The 21192-nt window shown below is 49.8% G+C and overlaps 1 protein-coding gene and 1 pseudogene across 1 annotated transcript in view; one reads left to right on the forward strand and one right to left on the reverse strand.

Moving 5' to 3' along the window:
* Nucleotides 1–496: 496 nt before the first annotated feature.
* SDR42E1 (short chain dehydrogenase/reductase family 42E, member 1) overlaps nt 497–21192 on the reverse strand; it is a 33623-nt gene continuing 12927 nt past the window's right edge. Inside the window, exons 2-3 of the mRNA XM_075536950.1 lie at nt 5140–5235; nt 497–2445 (exon numbers count right to left, since the gene is read on the reverse strand). Coding sequence (XP_075393065.1) covers nt 1332–2445; nt 5140–5207 — 1182 coding nt within the window. The 5' untranslated portion in view covers nt 5208–5235 and the 3' untranslated portion in view covers nt 497–1331. The remainder of the gene's footprint in view (nt 2446–5139; nt 5236–21192) is intronic.
* Nucleotides 2799–4613, forward strand: LOC142432541 (transmembrane protein 69 pseudogene; annotated as a pseudogene).

The following is a 21192-nucleotide window of genomic DNA, read 5'->3' on the forward strand; positions in this document are numbered from 1 at the left end:
ATATACAGTTACTACGTAAGGTATCAAAGATTTGAAAATAATTCACCAAAGTCAACCACGGCTGCCACCTCATGTCTCTGCCACCACCTGTAGGTTAAAAGTGCTTTCCACTCGTTGTCCCGAGTGCTCAGGACATACCCTGTGGTGAGGTGGGCGGAGGGCAGGGGCAGATACCCGCACGGCCATTCCCAGTTCCCAGTTGGAGGCTGGGCTCTGACAAGGCTTTGGCTACCTGGTGAAGGCCACACGGACAGAATCCCTTTTCCTGGATCAGGCAGCTCTGCCCTCAGCTGCTCCCCCCTCTGGAATCCCAGAGACAGTCTCCCACAGTGCGTGCGTCCAGCCTGTCCTGTCTCCACAGCCCACTAGACAAGGCCACCGTTGTTGCTACATCCCCCTCTGGGGGGGGGGCACTGACAGCTGACTTTGTGGGGAGAGCCAGCCATGGCCTTGCAGCTCAGCCATCACTGTTGGCCTATGCTTCAATCAACCGAGCCCCCCCTCCACTTCCGCCCACCCTCGCCAGCCCACGTTTCACCAAAGCAGAGTCTAGCCAAACCCCCTCAACTGCAGAAGCTCCCTGGAAGTTGGGGAAGAATTCAGTGAGGGAGGGAGGGGCCGGGTCTGTGCTCAAACATCAGACAAGACTATCTGGGGCAGGGACTCACTGGCCCTTATATCAAAGTTCAAGAGAGCAATCCTTGAGACCTAAGCTTGGGACAGCTGACCTCCACAAGACACCACCTCCTCAGAGGAGGGCCACTGAGGATTCCTGCTCTGTTTGACGGGTCCCACGCATCACCAAGCCTGTCGGTGTTTCCCCATACAAGAGTTTCCCCGTGCATAGTGTTTTGGCTGGGTTCTGAGAACATTAGAAGTAAGTGCATCGTGTCTGGAATGGCTTTAAAGGCCTCCGGAAAAGTCCAGTGAAACATCCCCCCCCCCCATGCCTGGGACGTCTTTCCTACCCTTGGAAAGAGAAAAACCTAAGAGACTACACCTCTAACCTGCCTTTTCTTCCCACCAGAAATCAGTATACGGCCACAATCAAAACTCACTGCCACCCATGAGGGCGGGGCAGAACTGCCCCTGTGGGTTTCTGGACTGTGACTCTCCACGGGAATGGAAAGCCTGTCCGTTATCCCAGATTCGTGTGAAGAGGTTCAGGAGATGAAGATTTCATCCAAGGACCTGCTCTTATAGCGGCAGGTATTTGAAGGGTCAGAATTTGGCACCAGATTACCACTCTAGGAGACCATGAGTCCTGTGTGTCTCGAACACTTGGCTTGGGGGATGGACCATGGTCATTGAGGTGCCCGGGGCTCACTCCGTCACATGGACAGAATCAAGTACCAAGGCAGACAGGTGAGCAGTCCTGTGGCCACAATGAAGAGAACCATCCCGTCCCAAACAAGGTTCCTTGGGTCGGGCATCTTGGGGTCGAAGCCGTGGCCGCGGTCTTTAAACCACTGGACCGTCTCCTGGAGGTCGAACGGGCGCGGCTGGTAGCCCAGCTCGCGCCTGGCCTTCTCCAGGCTGAAGTAGTGGGTGACGCCGGTTTTGTACACCTCGGTGCGGGTCAGGAAGGGCTGGAAGTTGTACAGCGGGCCCACGACAGCGTGGACCATCTCCGTCAGCAAGGCCAGGTTGTAGATGAGGGTCAAGGGCAGGCGCACGGAGGGAAACTGGTACCCCAGGCCTTCCACCAGTGGCCGGAAGAACTCAAAGCTGTTGACCGGCCGTCCGTCCGAGATGAAGTAGGGCTGCCCAGCCGCGATGTGGCCGCCATCTGCCTTCAGGCCCTCGGCGGCCAGAATGTGAGCCTCCACCAGATTATCCACATGCACGAATTCCACTAGGCTGTCCTTGTCCCCGTACACGAACCAGAACAGCCTCCACTCGATGTAGTTCACGATCCGGGGCAGGTGCCTCTGCTCGCCGGGCCCGTAGATGCCAGCGGACCGCAGCGCGCAGGTGCGCAGGATGCCACCCCCGCAGGCCAGGGCCTTGCCGTTGGCCTCTAGCACCTTCTTCTCAGCCACGGACTTGGTCCGGGAGTAGTGGTCGGTGTGGAGGTGGAGGGGCAGGTAGGGCAGGGACTCGTCGCCATTGCAGATGACCTGTCCTCCGAACACGACGTTGAAGGTGCTGGTGTAGACGATCCTCGGCACCCCTAGGCGCTGGCAGGCTTGCAGCACGTTCTCTGTGCCCCTCACGTTGATGTCTTCGATCTGTTTCGAGTCCAGCTGCTCCCGCCCGGACATGCCGTAGGACGCCACGTGAAACACGCAGGTGATGCCCGCCCCTTCCAGGGCGTGGTCCAAGTCTTCCTGGTGGCGGATGTCTCCGTAAACAAACGTGATCCCGTCGGGCAGCAGCTGCTTAGGGATGCAGATGTCAAACAGGATCACCTGCACCCCCTTCTGCTGCAGAGCCAGGCCTAGCCTGAAAAGACACAGAGTCAGAGTCAGAGCCAGAGCCAGGTCAAGTCTGAGGCCCCGTCCAGGAACCAGAAGAGGAGGGGCAGAAGAGCTGATTCAAGCCTGGTGTTTGTTCTAAATCCACCCGCTTCTTCCTGCCGCCCCCCTCTCATGTCCTGTGAAGGGATCCTGGTGGCATAGTTGGTTCCACAGTGGGATGTTACCCGCAAGGTCAGTAGTTTGAAACCATCAGCCGCTCTGTGGGAAGAGGAGGGTACCGTCTACTCTGCCCTATAGGGTTGCTATGAAGTGGAATCAACGTGCTGGCCGTGAGTGGTGCTTTGATATGTCACTTGTGTGTAGAATAGTGACTATACCATGGGCTTCCAGAAGAACAGACGTATCTGTCTTGGGCAAAGAGCAGCTAGAATGTTCCTGAGCAGAGAGGGTGGGGAGATTTTTGTCTCAGGACTCTCTTTGGTCATTCTTTTCAGGAGGGACGGATCCCCACAGAAGGGCATCATGCTTAGTCAAGGAGAAACTCGATTCAGTGCCATCGAGTTCACTGACTCATAGCGATGACCCCCTGTGGGATTCTGGGACCGTAACTGTTTAAGGGGGTAGAAAGCCCAGATTTCTCCCGAGGAGCGGCTGGTGGTTTTGAACTGCCGACCGTGCGGATGGCAACCCAACTCGTAACTCCTATAGCACCAGGGCTCCATTAGTAAAGGAGAGGGCCTGTGGAATAGAGCCAGACTCAGTGAGATGGAATGGCACAGCGGCTGCAGTCATGGGCTCAATCAAGCACAGCAGCATCTGTGTAGAGGACAACGGGCTGGGAGGCGTTTCCTTCTGCTGTACCTGGGGTCGCTAGGAGCCAGAACGGACTTGACAGCATCTGACAACAAACATGTCACTTGTCGCTAAAATACTTTAAAAATAAGACTGCTTGTGCCTACTTAAATTATAACCAGAGAGGCTTTCTCTTCGAAGACAGAGGTGCGGGGGTGGGTGGGTCTACAAAAGACCCATTTTTGTCTGTTCTGGGATCTTTTTCCCACCCTCGTTCATTCTCAGAAATATTTGTGCATAATAACATTCCAGGGAAAGAATGCCTATTATTTTAAATGGCTTACGGGGATGTGATCAATCACTCCTCCACAGGATTTAAAGGGTCTGTAAGGAATTTTGGGAGAAAGACAGGGCTTCTACTCTCATAAAGAGTTATAGTCTCCTTTTTTTGGGGGGGGGCATTTCTCAAACTTTGGTGTTCCATCTCCTGGCTCAAGGCTGGCAAGGACACTTTGGGGGCCGCCACAAGGGGAAGGAGGGCAGGCAGGCATCAAGACTCACTTTAAGAACATGTTAATCAGAATTGCCTGGCATCTTCCTGAGCGAGACTTTCAACAGGGATCCGTGTGCTCCACTTCATTCAGAAACGTTCTCGAGCATCTTCCAAGATGCCAAGGTGCCCTTGCTCTGTGGGATTGGGAGCCACCAGGAAAATGGATAAGCTTTTATTTAGGACCTTGCTCCAAAAGACCGATTTCCTGGGCCATGGACCTTTTCATCATTGCTCGTGTGTGAGAGCAAGACACAATGTTACCCGACTTCCCCGTGCTGTTTTAAGAACAAGCAGACGCAAGCGGAACTCGCATCCAGGTCACCAAGCACCATCACTTAGCTGCCCCACAGTCCAAAGCCAGCCCTAGTCTTAACTTCGGCAGGATTGGTCCCTTTGTGGCTCTACCATGGATCACGGTGATGACAAAGACATATCCCCATGTCAGGTGGCTTATGGAGCTAGAGTCCTGTCTTTCTTAGGAGGGATCAGATGGGGTTTCGCTCTGTCGGAAAGTAGTACAGTCAAACCAGACTACCTTAATTTAGCTAATGGTATAGCTTCTGCTTTTTTGTTTTGTTTTTCATGGTTTGCCTTCCTTATTTCTGAACGACTTGATGAAGTTATACTAATACCTAATATAGTGATATAGTAAAAATAGGTTTAGGGATCACTTTACACTTTGATCTTTTTCCTTTTGCCACATTATCCCAATGGGTTCCAAGTCCTAGTGATAGTAGTCACTTTATGGCCTGTATATATCAGTAGTGTGGGCACTGTGAGCTTTGTAAAGTTGCATCTTGACATCACCTTTCTGCTGTCTTCTTTCCCCAGTGGCAATATATCCTTGACAGATTGCTTGTCATTTTAAAACATAAACACTTCTTAGTCATTTAAACAAGAATATCAACATCCTTCACAACTCTTGTTTGTGTCACATTAAGTTATAGTCAATCTTTATTAAATTGTCTTGTCATCCATTCAGATAGTTCAATATTTTAATTGTCTTGAAAATTATAAATATTTAAAAAGGTCCTCTTGCTAGACTTCATTATTAAAACAACAACAACACACAAAGAGTAAGAGTCACAGTCTTGGAAACCCACAGGGGCAGTTTTTCCCCATCTTACAGGGTTGCTGTGAGTTGGAATTGACTGCATGGCAGTGAGTTTGGCATAAGGAATTTTTCTCAAGGAGGAATAAAGCCTCAGGGACAGCATTGACTTCTGGCGTATCACTATGCAAACAAATTGAAAATGTGGGTCCCACTGATGTCTGAGATGAAAGTTATACTTCAACTAGGAACTGTCCGTTAAAACAAAACACAACAAAACCTCAGCCCCAAACGCCACAGGCACAGTTTTGAGACTCTCTTACCGGAAACCAAAATAACCCACTCCTCCGGTGATGAGGACCGTTTCCTTTGCAGGTTCGGGGGACTCCATTTGTGCCCGTCAAACGACAATGCTGGGCCTGCAAGAGAAACACACAGCAGGTTACTGACGGGAACGCAGGTCTCTCTCCTCGGGTAGGGTCGACCAACAGAAGGCGGCAGGGCATGCGCGTGGAAAGACAGACCTCATTGAGGTCATAGCCCTGCAACCATGGAGACCTCCCACCCCGCCCCCATTTATCTTCTTGGGCTTCAAATTGCTTCCCAGGTAATACCAGCACAGGGATACCTGCCCTGCCTGCTCCCCAAGGGCCTTGTGAGGGGTCGATAAGGTGACGGGTTTGCAAGGCCTTTGAAATTCAGGCCAAGACCAGTGTGCCCATGTAAGGCCTTTCCCTTCATCCTGGGGACCAGTGAGAGTCTTTGAGAAAAGCATTCAGATTTGGCAGAGAGAGGCATCCTGCCTCACCCCATACCTGGACAATCAGAGACCGGGCTCTGAAGCGCCTTCCCAGCATCCTTTGTTTAGATGGCACGTCGAGGCATGGCTTAACATTTCACAATAAAAAGTTAAAAGGCAGGGGCAGCTCTATAATTTAAAAATTAGGTGTGTTGGGGTGGGGGGTGGGGAATGGAGAGGGATGGGTCTTTTTCTGTAGCAAACCACAGCCACATTCCCGACTAAGAAATCTGGCAAGCACCCTCAAGTTCAAGGGCTCAATGCCTTTGGGGCCCTATTTCTCTCCCTCTCTATTCTTAGATGCCAAAGGAAAGAAAGAAGCAACACACTCGATTCTCTCTGGGATCCAAGGCCTTCTTTTTTTCAAAAACAAAACCACCAAAAAGTGAGCCACCCACTCCTTCCACCTGAGAGGGAGAGGCACGGAGTAGAAGGGACACACACCTCCCCTGCAACAACACTGCTCACTGGGGACATGACCAAGCCAGCAAAGCGGGGAGGGGCAGTAGGGGGCCCTGCAGGCTGTGGCCCTGAGGAGCCTGCAGGATGGAGTCCCGGCCTCCAGGAGGCTCTAAGAGCAAAGTGAAGTCTATGCACAGGAGAGAAGAAAAGTACCCCAGAGATAACTGCGGTTAAAGCGAATGCTGCAAGAAAGCAGGTCACATGACTTCTTGGTGGCGCTGTGGGAAGAGCATTGGGCTGCTGAGTAAACAAGGCAGGGGGTTCAAAGCCACCAACTGCTCCACGTGGGGCAAAAGCAGAGGCTGTCTACTCCCTTCAGACTTTACGGTCCAGGAGACCCAGTTAGTACAGGATTGCTTTCAGCTGGACTTCCCTCCACGGCAGTGGTTCCGAGTCAGAGCATGCGCGCGCAGCTGCCAGATGAAAGCGTTTGACATGCGGTGAGGATGACCAGCATGGGACGGAGTGACCACATAGGACACCGACAGACTTGCTTGGGGCCGGGCTGCCACAGACCATCCATCTGTGGACAATGCCGTCCCTGCCAGGCGCAGTTCAGTGGAACCACCAGCCGAGGTTGTCTGGATGCTCAGCAGGGATGCGCCGTGTGGACCCCCTGCCTCCACGACTGGCGACCACGTGATTCTCGACAGGGCACTTCATTGCTCTTCTGCTCGCCTGTGATGCGAACTCTCAAGTGTCCTACAAAGGCAGTGGGGCGGCACACCCACATTCGGGGGCGCTTCCTGCTAGGAGCCGCGCGCCCGTGGTTCACCACGATGGTTCAGGCCTGCCGCAAGGTGTTTCCTGGGACAGTTCCGTGGGTCTTTTCCCCAGCAGAATAGCTGGCGGGTTCAAACTGCTGTCCTTGTGGCTCACAACCGAGCCCTACCCACGGCGCCACCAGGGCAGCCTGCCCTGCAGCCCACCCGTGTGGGGGAACGATCTGCCTCTGCGCCTACCACGCTAACAAATCAGAGGCCTCGGGGCCACCGTCTCTCTCCTAGCTCCATATCAGAGAAGCCTTCCCCCTATTCTGGAGGTACCGGAACCTCCTGCTCTCACAGGTGAAGGACTGCCTTCTGGCACCTAGCCGACCCTGGTTCTCACAAGATCTGGGCCAGAATGAGTGGCGCACCTGCGCTCGGAGGAGGGGGGCTTTTACAAAGAACTAATGTTCTTGGTGACACAAGGTGGCAGTAGAATGCTGGGATAGGTTGTGGGTTAAGTGTTGGCCTATTAACCTAAAGGTAGGCAGTTCGAACCGAGCAGCTGCTCTGAGGGAGCTTTGGTGGAGGGTCAGCCAAAGAGAGAAGAGGTGAACTGACTCAGCGGCTGCAACAATGGGCTCAAACAACAACTGTGGCTCTGGCCGGCTGGGCTGGGCACCCAATGTGTCCAGTTAGCTGTGGTTGGTGTGGACATGGATGCGTGGGTGAGGGCAGGTGACTAGAGGCGAGGAGGTGGCCTAAGGTAGACTGATGGACAGTCCCGAGTCTCCTGCTGGGGAGGCTGAACTCTATCCCAAAGGAAGTCTCCACCAGCGACAGCTGGGAAGCCATACAGGCCTTGGCCCTTTGGGAACATCAAGCTGAGAAGGGTTGTGGGTGGAGAGGTGGGAGTCTTGGGAAGGCGTGAAAGGCCACCAGTGGGGGTTGACATTTGAGTGGGCTTGGGTCCAGACTGAAGGTTTGCTGGTGGTAAAGGGTCATGAGCGTGAACAGCACCCCCAGGTTAGGGGCGGCCAGTAGAGTGCCAGGTAACAGAGTTCAAGATGCTTGTAACATTTCCGCCCCAATCCCATGGTCCGGGAGTCAGAAAATGGGCAGGGCTTCAAAGGATCCAATCGAAAGAAATATGAGGAGTTAACAAAAAGGTTTGTAGGAAAATCCCACGATGTTTTCCTTCCAGTTTTCCATGAACTTTCTGAAGACCGCTCTCTTCCACCCCCCACCCAACCCACCCCATCTTTCTAATGGTGAATTCTTCTCTATAAAGCTAGAAACTCGCAGCCCAGGACCAAACATCCCCAAACAAACCAAACTCACTGCCAAGGAGTTGATTCCTACTCAGAGTTAAGTCCAGGGTGTATAGTGGGTTACATGCTGAACTGCTAACCAAAAGATCAGCAGTTCAAAACCACCAGCTGCTCTGGGGTAACAAGACTCCCGTAAGGAATGACAGTCTGGGAAACCCACGGGGGCAGTTCTATCCTGTCCTATAGAGTCCCTATGAGTTGAGCCACACCCCAGGGACCTATTAATCATGGCAGGAATGAAGCATTTCAAACCAGTAATGCTTCAGATCACCAACCAGGCCTCCTCATGCTCCCTTTCATCACCTTCCAATAAATTCCAGATGGGGCTGAGGGAAGCACTTGTATGGCTGACTTTGAAGGGGTGTCACATGAGAAAGGCGGCGATGAGTACAGCAAACGGATTGTTTAGCCAGGCAAATGGCAACTGGACAACTCTCCACCAGCTTGGTGCCCCTTCACAGGTCATTTGTGGCACCCCCCGCTTCCCTCCCTCTCCAGCTCCCCACACTAATGAGCCAATAAAAATCTCAGTAGACGCATGCTATAGAAAACACATGCCAAGAGACTCCCAGGGATACTGAACCAGAGAGAGGAAAAGACTGGTCTCTCTCTGTAGGGAGGAAAGGAGAGTGAAGAAAATTGAAGGTGCATGGAGACAGTGAGTCCAATGGACACATGGGCCACACAAACAACAGTCTTCACGACACTGAGACCCAAAGAACTAGATGGTGTCTGAGTTCCACTACCAACTGCTGGCCTCTTGGGAAAGACACGTGTAACCAAGGAGTCTGCAGGACTCAAGGACCATGAAAACATCAGTCTCCACTGCGCGGAGACCAGAAGAACTAGGTGGTGCCCCGCTACTGCTACCAACTGCTCTGAAAGGGATTGCATTAGAAAATCTTGGATCAAGTGGGAGAAAAATGTGGAACGATTCCAATTCATTAAAACAAAGCAAACATCAAGCCTGATGGTTAGACAGAGGCTGGTAGAACCCCCTGAGACTATGGTCCTTCATCCCCCTTTCAGGCCTGGAAACGAGCTTTCCCCCATGGCTCAATGTTACCTAACAGGCCTATAGGGGAAACAATAATATTTAGCAGGCACATGTTTGGGCCGTGTCCAGACCATGCAGCTGTTTTCCCCAGCTCTCCCAAAAGATAGCCGGCTGGACTGTGCGGCCCCTTCCCTCCCCCCCTTCCCCCCCTCCCCCCGCCTCCCCAGGCCAGAGCTGGACTGTGCAGTCCCTGCCTCCAGCATTCTCCAGGAAGCGGGTCTGCGAAAAACAAGATGATTTACTCACAGACCATATCCTGACTCAGACCCTGAAACTATAGCATCAGAAGCCCTCCTTCCCTCTTATCAGCACATATATCCTTGGCTCAGGCCCTATATATGTCCCACTGCCTCACTGCCAGGCGCGATTTCCCTGGACTAACTTGTTGGGTCACGGAACCCGCCAGGGGGGTTCAAGATGTCCCTGTCTCTTTCTCTGCTTTCCCCTCCCTCCGGGGAGTTCTTTCCCTCAATGCAATCTTTCTCAACCTCACATTCCTGCCTGAATTCTACCTCTGCTCTGTGCCTCTGTGTTCCACCTCTCAGTACACACACCTTTGAATCATCAACAATCTGATCACCAAAGGGCAGCATTTTCTCAAGGACAAAGTTCAGGAGGGGTGAGGGAAGGAAACAGGAGACAGGGAGCAAGTGGGATGAGTGATCTTACCTCACAGGGACTGTGATTCATGACATGAAGCAAAATGTGTCTGGACGGTTGGAGAGAAAACTGATCTGCTCTGTACACATGCACTCGATTTCCAATACGAGTTTTGTTTTATTTATTTTTTTAATGGAGAGCATCTACAATGTCCTTTCAACCAGCTGGCTGGTTTTCAATAGCTTGTGACTTTGGTTTCATTGTTTCTTTTTTCTGCGATCCCTTGGACCTGCGGTGCTACTGCCATAACGTCAGCACCCTGCAGCACTTGGTTTCATTCGGTGATTGTTCTGCTAGGCTGGGGGTGGGTAACACCTGACAGGAGTTCTCAGTATTGGGGATACAGGTTAAAGGTAAGTACATGTCCAGATAAAGGACTCTCAATCACCAATGGAAAAGAAAAAAGGGAAACAAAATCCCTTGACATTGAAAACCGGTCAGATCTCTTGAACTCACTGGGGAGAGAGAGGGCAGTGGAGCTGGCACCTCCCAGGGAAGTGAAGGGAAGAAACTACTATAAATGACTGGGGATGCGGGAGCTTTACACGGAGCAAACAGACAGCTGGAGCAGACCCTTGGGTTACTCACAGGGGACCTTTATCCCTGTGAGCTGGAGAGGCTATGTTGCTAAAGATGGGGTGATATATGAACAAAGATGCCCCTAAGCATTTCACCAATGGGGATGCGGAACAAAGAGGAGAATTTTAGACTGCTTTTATAGAAACAGGAGCTCTGGGGGCCTAGTGGGTTATGTGTTGGCCTGCTAATGGCAAGGTCAGCAGTTCGAAACCACCAGCCACTCCTTTGAAGAAAGATGAGGCTTTGCCCTCCTGTAAAGAGTTAGTCTTAGAAACTCACAGGCGCAGTTCTACCCTGTCCTATAGGATGGCCTGAGTTATTTTTCCTTTAATAGCAAGAGGACCCCCAGTGGTGTAGTAGGTTAAGTATTGGGCTGCTAACCGTAAGGTCAGTGGTTCAAATCCACCAGCTGCTCTGAGGGAGAAAGATGGCTTTCTGTTTCTGTAAAGGTTTACAGTCTCAGAAACCTCATGGGGGGTGGGGCGCAGTTCCACTCTGTGCTTCAGGGATGCTACACGTTGGAATCGACTTGATGGCAGTGGGTTGGGGCCACAGAAATGCAATCTTCCCACATTTACTTTTGTTGCTGCTGTTCAGGACCATAGACTCGGTTTTGACTCACAGTGAGTCCGGGTGATCGAGAAAGGCTGCATCCTGTGGTTTTCCTGGCTGGAATCCTCACAGCAGCCGGTGGCCACGTCTTTCCTCTAGTGAAACCGCTGGTGTGGCCGGGGGAGGGTGTTTTGAGCCACCAACCTTTCAGTCAGTAGCGAAACACTTGAGTGCGGATGCCACCGGCGGCCCTATATTTGAAGAAGGTGAAAACGGCAGCCCTGGGTGGCTTAGTCCTATGTGGAACAAGTTTAGGTCTCCTACACTGCCATGGAGTCCACTCCAACGCATAGTGACTCTACTTGTCTGTCCAGGGCCACGTGGACAGTTAGAACAACGTTCTTGGGCCATGCTGGTCAAACATTTCATGAGCTCACCCCCCATGTGAGGCTGGAACTGTCTCTTTGGTGAGGCGTGTGATATTTAGCTGGTATGGATGATTCATGGGCCTTCTGTGGCTGTTGAGCTGGACGATCCCCTACCCTACTACCCCTGCCCCAGAGGGTTTCTGTTGCTGTACATCTTCACGGGAGTGGACAGCCTCACCTTTCTCTGGCAGAGTAGCTGGTGGGTTTGAACTGCCACTCTTGCAGTGAGCAGCCTGATGCTTACCCAACAATACCACCAGGACTCTTCGACCTATACCAAAAAGCCCAACCCACTGTTACTGAGTCAATTCTGACTCATAGCGACCCCACAGGACAGAGTAGATTGCCCCTCTGAATTTCTGAGGCTGCAACTCTTTATGGGAGCACACAGCCTCATCTTTCTCTCTTGGAGCAACTGGTGGGTTTGAACTTCTGACCTTATGGCTAACAGCACCATAGTTATCCACAGAGTTCCTCAGACCTATACTGAAGTGTGTGGGTGCAGACTAAGGTAGAGGGGTAACTATGTTCTTAATGCACTGAGATTACAACAATACAGAGAGGCCACTGGGCTTGTGTAATCACCTCACTCACATGCTATGCTTGGCTGGATGGTCCTGTTTCATTAGAAGCAGCCAGGCCACGAGGATGAACAGTGAGAGAGATTAAGGGCAGTGACCTTGACACAGGAAAGTGGGGTGAGGAACGTACTATCTCAAAGGCCAAACTCATTTGGGAGGGAAGGGGTGTAAGGGCAGTGGGCTGAATGAGAAGTTGGGATCCCCAGGGTAGATATGGGTATTTTAGGGACACCGTTCCTCTGGATGGGGCTGTCTTTACTTCAGGTCACCACCGTTGAGTGCATCAAGCCTTCCTGTTCAGCTACAGGCTCACAGGCCTTTAAGGTTACTCACTGGACTGCTAACCTCAAGTCAGTAGTTCAAAACCACCAGCTTCTCTGCAGAAGAAAAATGAGGCTTTCTACTCTTGCAAAGAGTTACAGTCTCAGAAATGCATAGGGGCAGTTCCATACTATCCCTTGGGGTGACCATGAGTTGGCATCGACTCGATGGCAGAGAGTTTGGTTTTTGGTTTATGTTCCATCTAACTCCACAGACCTGTTTACAGTAAGTGCATTCACTTAAAATGAGGTGCTTATACCACTTCTTTAAATAGCAAACCAGCATCACTTGTTATATACGGTACAATAAAAATGAGCCCACACCCAGTGCCCTCCCACTCACAGCCACCCTGTAGGGCAGAATAAGTTTTCTGAGGCTGTTAAGCCTTCTCATCTTTGTTCCAAAGCTTGGCGAGTGGATTTGCACCCGTGGGCCTTGGTTAACAGCCTGACGCGTTACCCACGGTGCCACTAGGAGTCCCTGGGAGGCGCCAACAGTCAAGTGCTGGAGCAGCTTATGCTTATAAAAAGGTTGGTCGTTTTAACTCCCTCCCTTGAAAACGCTAAGGCGTGTGGGGGATCAAAATGGGCTCAGCTAACAAGTACTACAGACTCTTGCAAAACCTGTTCATCAAGTCGTCCAGATGCAGATGCCTGCGCTGCCTGCCCACGTTAGGGCAACGACTGCGCCTTGTACAGCTTACCGCTGGAGCCATCACCACTACCAGCTGGACCCAGGGTCCCTCCTTCCCTGGCCCGCTCACAGCGAGGACAGGTAACACACCCCGGCGGCCCAGGTCTCAAACCTCCCGGCTCATACCTTTGGATTGATGGGACCTGTCTCCCAGAGCCACTTACGGTTCCCTCTAGGAACTCTGAAGGTCTCCGCATATCCATGGTAGGCAGGGTTCCCGTCCACTCTGCTCCGAACCCTACCTGGGCTGGGTGTGTGTCTTCCTTCCACAAATTGGCCCCACACAGCCAATCCCCGCTCTGTCTCCGCTCTGCAGAGGAGTCTCCTGCTCTTTGTTCTTATTTGTGTACCCAACCAACGCTGAGCACACTGTGGATACTCTTACTCAATATGGGGTGGGTGAATGGGTGAGTGAAGGGAAGGGAGAGAAGACAAAGCACACACACACACACACACACACACACACACACACACACACATCCAGGCTCCGATAAACCCCAAATCAAACCCACTGCTTTTGAATTGCTTCTGACTCACGGAGACTCTGGAAGACAGAGCAGCTCAGAATAGAACTGCCCTCTAGGGTTTCGAAAGCTGTAATCTTCACCCCAGTCGTCCCATCTTTCTCAGGGCCTTTGTCCAGTGGAGCCAGGGGTGGGTTAGCAGTGGGGTGCTTTCATCCGTGGTGTTATCAGGGCTCCTGACACATTGATCAAACTTTCAAAAAACTCACTGCCACCCAGTTGGTTCTCACTCAGAGGGCATTTTTGCCCCAAAGAAAAGGGAATTTCTAAATTAGAACATTCCAACCATAACCATAACAACATAACATAGCATAGCTTAACATAATATAACAACACAGTGCAGCACAGCACAACACATCTACAAGCACCTCAGAGAGTTAGGAAAGAGTTGTTTTACAGATAAGACCAGCAAACAGGGAAAGAAAACCCAGGTGTGGGCAAATGGGCTTAGTAAGTGGCACATGGGCTACTACACCAGAGGGAGTTTCAGTCTGCTGGAGAGGTCCATACCCAGGGTTAGTTGCCTCTCAGGAGTCCCTGGTGATGTAAAGAGTTAACATGCAGGAACAAAGAGAGGAGGTAGGAGTTCCATCTCAGAAGAAAGACTCAGTAGTGTGATCCCAAAACCTCCTGGAGCACCCAGTTCTACTATGGCAAGAGGTGGGCTTCCAGGGGCCAGAATGGACTACTTGACAACAGTCTTTGCTGTTGTTTGTTTCCACGTTGACTCAGGCTGCCAGCGGGTCAAAGCTCAGGGAGGTGGGAGCAAGAGGGAAAAGGAACCAACGTTTGCTTAACCAGCGCTCTGCTGCAGATTGAGGGCTGGGCTCAAACGATGTAGTTGCCCAATTTATAAGGCAAGGGTAGGGAATTTGGAAGGTCTGTGTCAGGTCTTGTCATACGTGAACTAGGATGAACCGTGAATCACTTGCTGATGAAGATCAAGATGAAGATCAAGGATTGCAACTTTTAGTATGGATTAAGACCCAATGCAAAGAAAACCCAAATCCTCACAACTGAACCAGGAGGTAACAACATCCTGGTAAACAGAAACGGTAAAATGGTAAAAAAAAGATTGAGGTGTCAAGGATTTCTTCCTGCTTGGATCCACACTCAATGCTCCTGGAAGCAGCAGCCGAGAGCTCAGATGATGCACTGAATTGGGTTAATCTGCTGCCCAAGACCTCTTTGATGTGTTGAGAATCAATGATGTTCCTTTGGGGACTACAGTGTGCCTGAGCCGAGCCATTGCATTTTCAGTCGCCTCATGTGCATGCGGAAATTGAATATTGAGTAAGGACGACTAAAGAAAAATGGGTGCATTTGAATTGTGATGCTGGAGAAGGCTACAGAAAGTACCATGGACCACAAAAGGGCCAACCCGTCCCTGGAGAAGGACATCATGCTTTGTCAAGTGGTGGGGCAGAGACTCAGAGGAAGGCCCTCGTCGACAAGTTAGATGGACACAATGGCTGCATCCACGGGCTGGAGCATTAAGAACAATGGAAAGGACGGCACAGGACCAGGCAGTGGTCCCTTCTGTTGGGTATAGGGTCACTATGAGTCAGAACCGACTCAGCAGCACCTAGCAACAGCAACACGAGCCTCATTTAAGTTACATGGGAAGGATGGTTATCCGCCGTATGCTCTTTTCCTAAACACAGAGGGCTGGAGGTGGGGCAGGCTGGGGGTGTCCATATCACGCACAGGAACGAGTGGCAGCCTTGCTGGCGGTGAGTGCCGTTTGCCAACTCGAAAGATGGAGTTTTTGTCTTCATGTGCTGCTTTTGCTGACAGCATGGAGCTGTGGTGGCATAGGGACTCGAAGAGGCCCCCAAACAGGCCATTATCACTGCATGAAGGGCACAGAGTCACAAGGACAAATGCAAGTTTGAGGATATAAAAACAAATAAGTCAATTCTGACTCATAGAGACCCTATAGGACAGGATAGAACTGCCCCTGTGGGTTGCAGAGTTCTCTATAGGAGTAGAAAGCCTATCTGTCTCCCGTCGAGCAGCTATTGGTTTCAAACTGCTGACCTTGGGGTTAGCAGCCCAACACATAACCACTACGTTACCAGGGGTCCTAAAATGAATAAAGGATAGGTTAATTAGATTAACAATTAAATTTTATTAGTAATTAAATTGATTTTTTTTTTGTCAACTACTGCTATGTAGTAGATTTTGACTCCTCTCCAAACCATGAGTTGATGCTGAGTCACATCGACCCTACAGGACAGGGTACAACTGGCCCTGTGGGCTTTTGAGACTGTAGCTCTTTACTGGAGTAGAAAGCCACAGCTTTCTCCCTAGGAGTGGCTGCTAGTTTTGAACTGCCAACCTTGTGGTTAGCAGCCCAAAGTGCAACCTGCTATGCCATCAGCACTCCTGTTTAAAAGACTGTAAACCTTTACCAAAGTGTATAGTCTCATCTTTCTCAGTAGCTGGTGAGTTTGAACCCCTGACCTTGCAGTTAACAGCCCAACACTTACCTGACAACACCACCAGGGCTCCTAAATTCATAAAGGATAATTATATGAATAAAATCTTCCTGCATTGGTCCCCTGACTTGCCCACTGGCTTGTTCTCAGCTGTGATTCAGCCCCATTGTGGGAGACTGAGGTATGTTGGTAGCCACAAGACATCTTTCTTCCAGCTGGTCACGAGACAAGAGGGGTTAGCTAGGTGCTCTCAGAGCATTCAAAAAGGCAAGTTCCCTTCTGGGCCTCCAAGATTCTCTGAGGCAAGTCTGGATTTATTGTGTGTGGCCAGCTCACGAGAAGCAACTCAAACTCACCGCCATTGAGCCAAGTTAGTGTTGATTCATAGTGACCCTACAGGATAGGGTAGAATTGGCCCTGTGAGTTTCTGCGATGGTAACTGGGTTAGTCCGGGTAGACAACAGAAACAAATCCAGGGAGACTCATGTGTATAGGAAAGAGCTTTTATATACATGAGTAATTGAATACTGAGAAAACATTCCAACCCAGGCTAGATCAAGTCCATAAGTCTGATATTATTCCGTATGTCTGATACCAATCTATAAAGACCTCTTCAGACTCACAAAACACAAGCAATGATGCTGAATGCAGGAAGATCACAGGTCATTGGGTGGGAAGTCTTGTGGATCCAGTGGCGGCGTAAGCCTCTCAGAGCTGGAAGGAAGGGGTCTTCACGTGACTCTTCCAGCTCCCAGGGCGCTGACTGTATCAGGGCAGCTTCTAGTGTCTTGTTAGCTGCAGTGTCTCCCAGGGAGTGAGCGTGGATATAGCTCCAGCGAGCTAGTTATCTCCTTAGCGCCTTTGACAGGCCAGGCTCCACTCCTTCACTCTTAATCCTCTCAAATTGACAACAGATTACACACCTACCACAGTAAGATGGAGTGGAAAGCCCCATCTTTCTCCCCTGGAGCGGCTGGTGGTTTTTAACTGCTGGCCCTGCCATCATCAGTCCAATGAGTAACCCACTACGCCACCACAGCTCCATGCACCTGGCAAGAAGTGTGGTGAATTCCACTGTGAAAGTTCTTGTGGCCCCAATGACTCTTTTTTTAACTTACGCTTTAGGGTCTGAAAGGAAAAATGACGAAGTTTATAATTACTTCCTTAGCTCCCCACTGCAATTGAGTGAGTTGATTTGATAACAAGCTTAGAAATAACTGCAGAGATGAAATGACCTCAATATGAGTTTATATCTCAATGCTTGTCATATTCTCCCTCCCTCCAGTAACATATCCGGTGGATGCGTTTCAGAAAAAATCCATTTCTGTCATAATAATTCTTCACAGGTGCCCAACACTTTATGAAACACTTTCACACCCATTAGCTCATCAAATTCTCACAGAACTGGCATCCATTAAGGTTCTTGGGGTTTCAAGCCCTGGCTACCTTAAGGGAGAAATTGGCAATCTATGAGAATCTCAGAAAATGTTGTGCAACTGTGGACTCACTGGTGCATTTGAAGTTATTTCTGATGAGGACAGACTGTCCTAAGAATGAACAGATCTTTCTTGGGAGAAGGGCAGTGAGACTGCTCCTTAGAAGCCAAACTTCACCTTACTTACGTTGGACACGTTTTCAGGAGGTGTCAGGCCCTGGAGAAAGGCATCAGACTTGGTAAAGAACCAGGTCAGTAAAAAAAAAAAAAAAAAAAAAGGGAGGAAGATGGCATGGTTTGGGACAATGGGCTCCAACATAGGAATGCTTGTGAGCATGGCCTAGGACTGAGCGACACTTTCTTCCATTGCATATGGGGATCCCTATGTGGTAGATAGGGCATCCCTTATCAGAGTCCCATGCTACCCCTCAGGAAACCAGATGAGATGAACGTGACTTGCCCAATGGCAACATTACTAGATCAGAAGCTGGGCCTCAAAGTCAAGAACTCTGAGTCCAAACTCCTCTACATCTGATCCTCTGTCCTCCTACAAACGCTAAGCCAGTGGTTCTCCACCTTCCTGATGCCGTGACCTCATGTGGTGGTGACCTCCCCCCACCCAACCATAAAATTATTTCCATTGCTACTTCATCACTGTCATTTTGCTACTTTTATGAATCGGGTGACCCCTGCGAAAGGGTTGTTTGACCCCCAAAGGGGTTGTGACCCACAGGTTGAGAACCACTGCTCTCAGCCCTGGCTAGGCCTCTTTCCTTTCGCTAATGAAGAAAAAAACATTCAAAGAGGAAACAAATGCTCCAACCTAGAACGACATTTAAATGGTGGTTGATGGTTGCAAGAATTGCTTTGTTTTAGAAAAGGAAATGAGCATTTATTACTTACAGTGCATTTGATAAAATGTGTTTCCCCATTATATATTACAGAACCCTCCAAGTAACATAATGAGTGTTTATATTTCATTTATTTGGCAATTATGCCTCTTAACATTCCATTATGAGCGTTTATAGCATTTACTCACAATTATCAAGCATCCTATCTGGGTCAGTGGCATTTCTTTCTTTTCTTTTTTTCCAGAGAGGTTGAAAGAGTGCATTAGTGTCACACGAGTCTCTCAGTGCTGATTAAGCGAAGTGTTTCGATTGTGCCGAGTACAGCAGGAAGCTATTCTGAGTGGCCTGGACAAGGGCTCTCTGTTCAGGGCTCAAGCCATTGAAACTCTTCTGGGAGGACCAAAGGGAGCCCCTGAGACTGTTACGGGCCACTTTTACTTTTCCCCACTCTTCAGGGACTGACAAATATGACACCAGCTATATTCCCGTAAACTCTTGGGATTGCAAAACACAGGGCTCCATCCCCAATTGACGAAAACTAAGATTGAGGTGACTGATGACTGTCTCCTCTAAGCAGAAGGTGGAAAGGTGGGTCTAGTTCCATAGTTTTACACATGGTCAGAGCAGTGCCTTCCCCATCTCTTAGCTCCTGTGCCTCTGCCCAGCGGACCTCACCCTGTGGCAACAAGATGGAGTTTTTTTTTTTTTTGATGCCACAAGCCAACAACTCTCTTAGAGCTTGGATCCCCGAGAAAGATGGTTTCCCCTGTTAGTTTGAGCAAAATTCCCAGGAAAGACTCTCATTGGACAGGCATGGATCATGTGATCCCACCTTAATCATGGGAGCTGGGAAGTGATCTACTTGGACTGACCCACACGGGAGTAGTATCTACCCTGGTATGAAATATTAGGAGCAACTGGATCTGCAAATAGTTAAATGCAAACAGTTAGAAGTTGATGGGATAAATGGACCCAGAGGTGCCTCTGAGGAAAAGCCAAGTGAGCTACTTCCAAAAATCCACAGCCCGTGAAGAAGGCCCTATCAGTTGGAGTTCTGCCCTGACGTACATGGGGTTGCCATAAGTCAGAATCAACTCCATGACAGCTTTTTTCTATGGTGTGTTTGTTTCCTGAACCCGGGTGGCACAGGGGCTAAGCCCTCAATTGCTACCCAAAAGCTTGGCAGTTTGGACCCACCAGGTGCTTGGTGGGAGAAAGATGTGTCCGTCTCCTGTGTGAAGACTTACCGCCTCGGAAACCCGTAGGGGCAGCTCTACTCTGTTCTATAGGGTCACTATGAGCGAATAGTTTCCAATGGCGGCTGTAACAAACACTGCAAACCAGATGGTTTGCAAGCAACCATCCTGTTCTCTTACACTTCTGGACATCAGAGGGCTAAATGGGGCTCTCTGGGCTGGAACCAAGGTGTCGGCTGGTCTGATTCCTTCCGGAGGCTCTTGGGAAGAATCTATTTCTTAGCCTTTTCTAGATTTGGAAGCAGTTTTCTTTGCATTCCTTTCTCATAGCCTTTCCTCCCTCTTCAAAACCACCAGCATGGCTTATTCAAACCCCCTCTCCTCCCACTCTCAGCAGGGGACTTCTCTCACTCCTACTGGTTCTCTCCAGTGAGGATATTCTGATGCCTGTGATTGAGCTACCACTGGATAATCCAGGGCTGTTAGTTGTCTCAAAAACATTAATTTAATCTCACCCACAAAGCCCCCATTCGCCCCATTCACATGGTGGCGGTTTAGGAGGTCGCTGTCCAGCCTCTCATTGGATGGGATCCAGTCTCAGAATGATTGCTACAGAATATGCCAGATGCAATTTCCTTGCGTAAAAAGGGATTCTTGGTGCAGGCCAAAGGACACATCACACCAACCAACAAAACCAATGTGTGCTTTGTGGAAGACTGCTGGTAGTTACTCAAGATGTATTGTTCAGTTCTTCAATGATCATATAGAGCTTTATTGGCAAGTAGCCATGAAGGGTGAAAATTCACTGAGTTGCCTCCTCTGAAGCGGAATGTGCCCATGTGTCTAAGATAAGATTTCGCAATGCAGTTTGAGTGGGAGTTGTGGTTTTTGTATCACATGTTTGAAAGAGAATCACTTGCCCTCCTTTCCCCTCCCCGTGATCTACAGCTTAGCTTGGCCAATGACCCAGTTTCACCGATGTTGATGGATACAGTACCTTAGGGAGTGTGGAGCGACAAGATAGAGGGAGTTGGGTCTGTGCGTGACTTTGTGGAGCAGGGTTGCTTCCTTCATCCCACAATCTGGATGACCTGCACTTCACACACACACACACACACACACACACACACACACACACACACACACGAGGGGCCATTAGAAAGTCCATGGAAAACAGAATGAAAAGATAATAGACTCCTTACACAATATTTTTGAAACCATTTGTGTGTGTGTGTGCGACAGAGCGCACACACTGTAGAGTTGATTCTGACTCATAGTGACCCCAGAGAACAGATTTGAACTGCTCTGTAGAGTTTCTATCATCTTCTTCTATGGAATAGATGATGGGTTGGAACTGTTAACCATTTGATTAGCAGCTGAGTGTTTATCCACTGCACTACTAGGACTCCTAACACACACACACACACACACACACACACACACACACTTCAAAAAGGAATTTAAGGATTTTTCCCATGAATTTTTGACATCTCTCTCTCTCTACATATATATATAGATAGATAGATATTTATATATATGGTGTTGTTGCAGCAGTTCATTGTTATAAAGTATAAATAACATTCCATTTGGTGGTTGCTCAACATAGTTTCCATCCACATGTGATTCGGTGAGGTCAGGTACCCTAGCTGTGTCCTGCAGCCATCACCAGTATTTACGGACAGATTTCCCATCACCACCAGGCAGAAGCGCCAGGCTTCTTAAAGCATGCATTCTAGAAAGGGGACTTTTGGTGGAAGGA

The sequence above is a fragment of the Tenrec ecaudatus genome, chromosome 18 (genome assembly GCF_050624435.1).
Source record: "Tenrec ecaudatus isolate mTenEca1 chromosome 18, mTenEca1.hap1, whole genome shotgun sequence".
Classification (NCBI taxonomy): Eukaryota; Metazoa; Chordata; class Mammalia; order Afrosoricida; family Tenrecidae; genus Tenrec; species Tenrec ecaudatus.